Source organism: Opisthorchis viverrini (assembly GCF_000715545.1).
Source record: "Opisthorchis viverrini unplaced genomic scaffold opera_v5_24, whole genome shotgun sequence".
Taxonomy (NCBI): Eukaryota; Metazoa; Platyhelminthes; class Trematoda; order Opisthorchiida; family Opisthorchiidae; genus Opisthorchis; species Opisthorchis viverrini.
In genome coordinates this window covers 903,995-909,931 of record NW_008751680.1, presented here as the reverse complement: position 1 = coordinate 909,931, position 5,937 = coordinate 903,995, and the positions used below count along the sequence as shown (strand labels likewise).

At 41.6% G+C, this 5,937-nt stretch overlaps 2 protein-coding genes across 2 annotated transcripts in view; one reads left to right on the top strand and one right to left on the bottom strand.

Moving 5' to 3' along the window:
• Nucleotides 1–5,937, top strand: part of T265_02084 (hypothetical protein) — a gene marked incomplete at both ends in the record, with an annotated part of 10,751 nt that overhangs the window by 1,088 nt on the left and 3,726 nt on the right. The window lies entirely within an intron of this gene.
• T265_02083 (hypothetical protein) lies at nt 5,357–5,683 on the bottom strand (the record flags this gene model as incomplete). Its single annotated transcript, XM_009166242.1, has 1 exon — nt 5,357–5,683. One exon carries the CDS (start codon nt 5,681–5,683, stop codon nt 5,357–5,359), a length of 327 nt encoding a protein of 108 aa, XP_009164506.1.

Genomic DNA, 5,937 nt, shown 5'->3' with positions numbered 1-5,937 from the left:
TCTTTTCTTTACAATAAGGCTTTCAAATAAGTCATGGTTGTACGGCAGTGAAGCATTGGTGTTGAGCACTGATGTCATGCTGTCGTTGATGATGATGATGATGATGATGATGACTGGTGAACGCTATGTTTGTAAGCACATAGGGGACGCAAGCGAGCCCAGGGTCACATTTCAGTCCACCGGGCGCACAGTATTCGCCAAATTACTTACTGCCCAATGTAACCAACTCTTTAAAGGAAATACCTGCCGCGTTCTTGGACAACTAACTACTTATCCTAACTACTTATAGGCAGTTAGGCCAACTAAACTACTGCAGGCAGATACAACGAGAGTAACCAAAATAAATTCACGACCTAATTTCAATAATACTTCCATCAAAAAGCGTACATAATAACAGCTTTTCCTATGAACACAAGAATCTGAACCGGACATTCTTGGTGGATCTTTTCAGTGAAGGCTGTTTTCTCTGCAAAGTTTCCGTCAGAGGCACGGTCGTGTATACCTCAGAAAAACCGGACAAGTTATCATTCCTCATCCAGGTGCCTTTTGTCTCGGTAATATGAACACAATACACGCTTCTATCGAACAATGACCGAAATATTCATTAATGGCTAACGTATCACAAGCAAATTTATTAGTAGATCAATTCAAGATGAGTCATCTCATCGACAGGTGTATTGTTCGAGTGGGAGATCATAAAATACTACTTGAGTAAGATCAATATTCGTCTAACTCAGCTCACGTACTTTGCAAAACAAATCACAAAAGTGTGACATGACTAATTCAGCCCCAGAATTCTTCTAAATATGAAGACTACTTATGGTTTCTACCTAATAATCTACCACATTTCTCCTTGGCAAAATACAGTGGGAAATGTGTTTTCCATTTATCATGGCATTCTGTGGTAATGGGCTAATCAGTGATGTATACAAGCCTCACAAACTTTACAGTAATAGGTGCACGGAGGTCGTATGACTTGTCTTATAACCCCGTTGTCGGTTAGTAAGTCTTTTATGGCTTGGCCTCCCTCACCAAGTTGGCGGTTGCACACACAAGCAAGAACGGTTTAATGATGGAACGCCAATTTCCCCTCACAATAACATACTACTATTGCACTCACAAAGATCGACGTCCATTTGTAAATCATAGATACGAAGTGCATCATGTCGCTCAGATGGCCGTACCGGCAACGAGCGAAACTGAGCCGTATAACAAACAATGTCATTCACAAAATGTCATAAATGTCATAAACGTACGCAGGATTCGGGTACCCACAGAGGAGTAGAACTATGTGAGATCGATGATGGGAATATTCCATCGAGGATAAGGCTATTTCAACTTTTGACTCAGAACCCACTCTCATCCCACCGTGTCAATTGATTTATCGGCACATCCAACTGTTGCTGTAGGTCAGTCACTCTCTGTAAGGGAATTAGAATTGGAATAGAACGCGTTGACCGTTGAGCAGCATGAAGCGAACCTCGTGAGATTCGGGAATCGCAAGAAGGGAAACACTGATTAATAACTGAACATGATGTCAGGGTTTTATGATGAACGCTTTTGTCGCATCTGCAGCTATGCAATATCAAATAACAAAAATGCGTGCATGCTTCGAAACTAACCGATAGAAAACCGGTTTACAATGGGGCAGCCAATCGTGCAGAAGCGCTACGAAAGTACAGACCGAGATAGATGAGTGGATAAGGCGTGAATTTACTGACCTGCTCTCGGCATCCCGACAGCGCCTGACAGTGGCTTATCCGCCGCGCTTACTTCGGGTGGCATAAAAGCTAAGGCACCGGAAGTTAAATTTCGCGAATGATGAGGCTTCACATAAGCACAATTAATTGTCAAAGTCGCACAGCTTAGCAACATGAAAACGTCTGGTCTTAAAGGTAGATTACAAAGAAAACTATATGAGATTCGCACATTTCAGGCCGTTATAACCAGCGGTGAGTTTATCAATTTAATTCGGTCAGGACAGTGAGAATACAAACTGCGGGATTTTAAAAAATGTTTAACTAATTACAGCTTAGAATGTGTGTATGCCAAAGCACTGAGTCAAGGCCAAGGACAGCGTCAAGAGCGAATCAGCCAGTCCGTGACAAGTGTAGCTTGACCTTGTGATTCAATAATGGCTGGAGCCGGTTTGTTGAAATCTGGCAGTTAGATGGCCAGACGACACTAAGGTATTAAATAAGTCAGTCTCTTAGCACGAACGAATAAAAGTTAGAGCAACAGCACCAGTATTGGAATAAACGTTTGAATAGCAATTTCGTGCTGCTTTCCTCAATCTGCTAAGACTGTTACTGGACTTGGACTTCCTAAGGTTGCAGTCAGTGACTTGTGTTTGCTTGCGTACTTATGGCAATTTTATGCGTGGCACATGGCGTTGAATGTATATTTTTGCCATTTAGTCTCACACTAGACCCATTATGACGGACACTTCGTGCCTGATGTGGGAGTCTTGACTGTACTAGCGCCTACCGCGCCTTGAAGAGCACTCAACATCGTTTGTCCTCTCTTCGGTTGTTGGTTTTTAGACGCATGTTGTCATATCAAAACTTTTACATACCTTGTGATTCATCTAATCAGACTGGAACTGTTCTTGGCATGACTTTGAATGAGACGTTTCTCTCTTTTCTCCCCTATTATCCAGTTACGCTTTCGCGTTCATCGCTTGCATTCACTTTTTACGTTTGTGACCATACTCTTCAAAAATAAATGATAATTGAAGTTTATCTGTGCTGGAAAGTCAAGAAGCAGTCCGTACCTCACGAAACTCCGAGTTTTGAACCTGCGACTTTCAGGCCACTTGTTGAAAACCAAGAGCTGTTCGTCATTAGTGAGATTACCTGTTATTGAATAAACTTTTGCTTTCGTTAGTTACCTTTTAAGGCTAGTGACCTATTAGTGAGATAACAACTGATCAGAATTGTTGAAAACGTACAGATATTTAGCGGTGAATGTATGGTTGAACGGCACGATAGAGAGCAACATTCATCGATCGTTTAACCACTCGGAGTTCTATCCATTTCTTCACCAGGTTGAGATCGTTTTGCTAGGAACAACTCCATTAAACAACCCTCACAAATTATTCCGCATTCATAACTTCTCACTTATTATTTCGATGTCTAATAACTGCTTCGCAGTTGAAACAGGTGAAACATCGCCAGCAATGTTATTGACATTCTAATTTCCCACGTGTTGTTCCGTGCGCGCTTATTCTGAATGTGGAGTTAACTACCCTTCGGTTTGGTGAATGGTCAGTTTGTAGTGTTTATTCTCTGTAGTAATTTAAACTGGTTCCGCGGTAAAGTCCAGCTGATCGATCAATGATTTTTGCTGCAGTTTCTGCAGTTTCCACCACAATTATGACAGCATGTCTTTGTGGAATATTCTTTCTACATTTTAGTCTTTCTATCTTATCGCAAGTTAGTTGACTCTTTCAGAAGCACTGTCTGAAAGGCAAGTTTCCTCTATAAAGGTTGTTTTTAGTGAAAGCCGTGAACAAGACTTGATAGTAGATGTGAAACGTAATCCTTTATTAAATACACCAGCGTTCATGGAGGACTCACGGAAGGTTGCTCTGGTGACTTCAGTTACGACTGTCGTCTTTGTCAGAGGAAACCAATTCTGCTCACTTGACAATTATGCATAATACAAACTACGTGCTTTACAGTGGTACAGTGAATCATTGGAGCTTTCGGATTAACTTTGTAACTCCCTTCGTTTTGGAACCGCAAATCATGACCACACTACGAGACGACAAAAATTATTTGCGTAGAAAAGGATAGGATGAATCCGTTTGACATACCACTAGTTTACAGAAATACGTCAGAGCACCTTAAATTTGCTCCTGCTTTAAAATTTTCATTTACTTGAGAATCTTATCACCAAAACATTGGTATTTTCAGTATACTTTTGTGCGGGTTCTCAGCATATGAAAAATTTACCCTCGTGAGCACTTTGATTACGATACTACTTGATAGGTCAACATTGTGAGATGTCGATAAGCATCAAGAAGTGCATTGCACAACCAAATAGCCTGAAATTCCATCCTAAATGCGCCTAAATACACATATTTGCAACGTGCAAGCTGGTACCTAACAACCTGCTTTTTGCTTTCATTCCACAAAGCTTTGGGCCAAATTCCATTCCTTATTTGATCAGCGATATCGTTCGTGCCTGATGTCATCACGATACATCTATTGCATTTTGATTGTAGCCCTAATAACCGCACGAGTTGGGAAGGAACTTTCGGATACCCGAAACGGATTCCATTGACACTGGCTAAGAATGTACCAATCCTGTCCAAGCAAATATCGTATTTGGTAATTGGGACAAAGACAACGAATGATACCGCAAAGCCTCCAAGTTGCGTTTCAAAATACGTATAAAAATATGCTAGGTTGTTTTAGGTATGGGAAAACTAGTCTCCCATTAAAAAACAGGTGATCATAATTGCCTTTCCTACAAGGCCAGACCTCCGAATGTGCAGTTCTAGTTGTAATTCATCTAGCTATGGATATTTATTTTGACCGCAAAACTCGCCAAAATTAGAGTATATCAAACCTAAAGGCAAATCATACTTATCTTTTCTAGAGGATGCTCTCTTCCGGGAGGGGCGCAGTCACTGGAAGAACGGTCGTCATCCCTTTGTATGACTAATTATAAATGCCATCCTAAAAATTCAATTCCTTTGAAGGAGAGTCTAAGATCAGACCAGAGTGAACTATTCTTGGAGCAGTGGTAAGAAACAGCTGTAAGTGTTCCTATCCAGAGGAGAGCACATTTTGTTAACCCTTGAGACGATCTCATTAGGGGATAAATGGTCCTCCATTGTAGCGAAAATGTCTCTTCTGAAGTGTGGTTTCCAATGAGTGATTTCTCCAGGAAACGGTAGGTGCATCATCAAGAGTTGGTTAGTTGTAACATCTTGGGGTTTAGCGGAATGTCTATGTAGAAAGGAGATAATAGCAACTAATGGATGATTGTGTGTTGATGTGAGGATGTTAAGAGAGCGACTATTATGGCAAGTTACTTGAATCCTTCAATAACATGTCTCTCCTGGGATAGTTCGCGTTGGGTCGGTCCTTCCACGGGTCTCTCCAGAGAACGATTACAAGAGCGCGACATACAAGAAAATCGTGGCTGAAATCCTGGGTCACTCTGCGAACCAACCCTGCTGCTACGCTGAACTACAAAAAGCCTTAGCGTACCTGGTCTTTACCCAGGACCCATATGAGAAAAAGCAGCGTCTCCTGGCGAACGTTTCAACCTGATTCGACGTAATTACACCTTAAACCAAATCTCACGCGGCAGTATTGAAATAGGTCTCAGCTTTGGATGATCGCTATTTGGAGAAGGAACTCCCGAATTTAGTGAAATTGCGGCTGAGGCGAATCCAGGAAAAAGGTACGGGTTGAAGATTAGCCAAACTTGCCTTGCTTTCCGATAACTTTCCTTGTCCCATGGGCATGCGAGTGTCACGTAGTGAAATATTGAAAATATGTCTCATACGCCACAGAAGTTCCCCAGCGTTTTCCACTCGGATCGCTTCCAATTCTGCAATCGACTTATCCATGGCTGAGTGATATTTCCCACTGGCAAAGAATACAAGTTCGATCAAGCCATTCACCAGCACACAGCAGTTTGTATTCTGCCGGATACGTTCGTGCATTTTTCTAAACGTTGCTATCATACCAAGATGCTGGTACGTGGTGAACTTGTTCTGAGGTCAAATCCGTAGGGGACGTTCAAAATGAGAATGAGTAATTGTTGTGACTGGGGACAGATTCAGTTCATTTCATAACTAAGTAGGCAAAAGAGTACTCCTTAGCACGCGGTCGATATTCACGTGCTAGTTGTTCGCAAACTCCACTTGTTTGGCCTAAGGGGTCTTATATATCTTAGACATATATATATATATATATA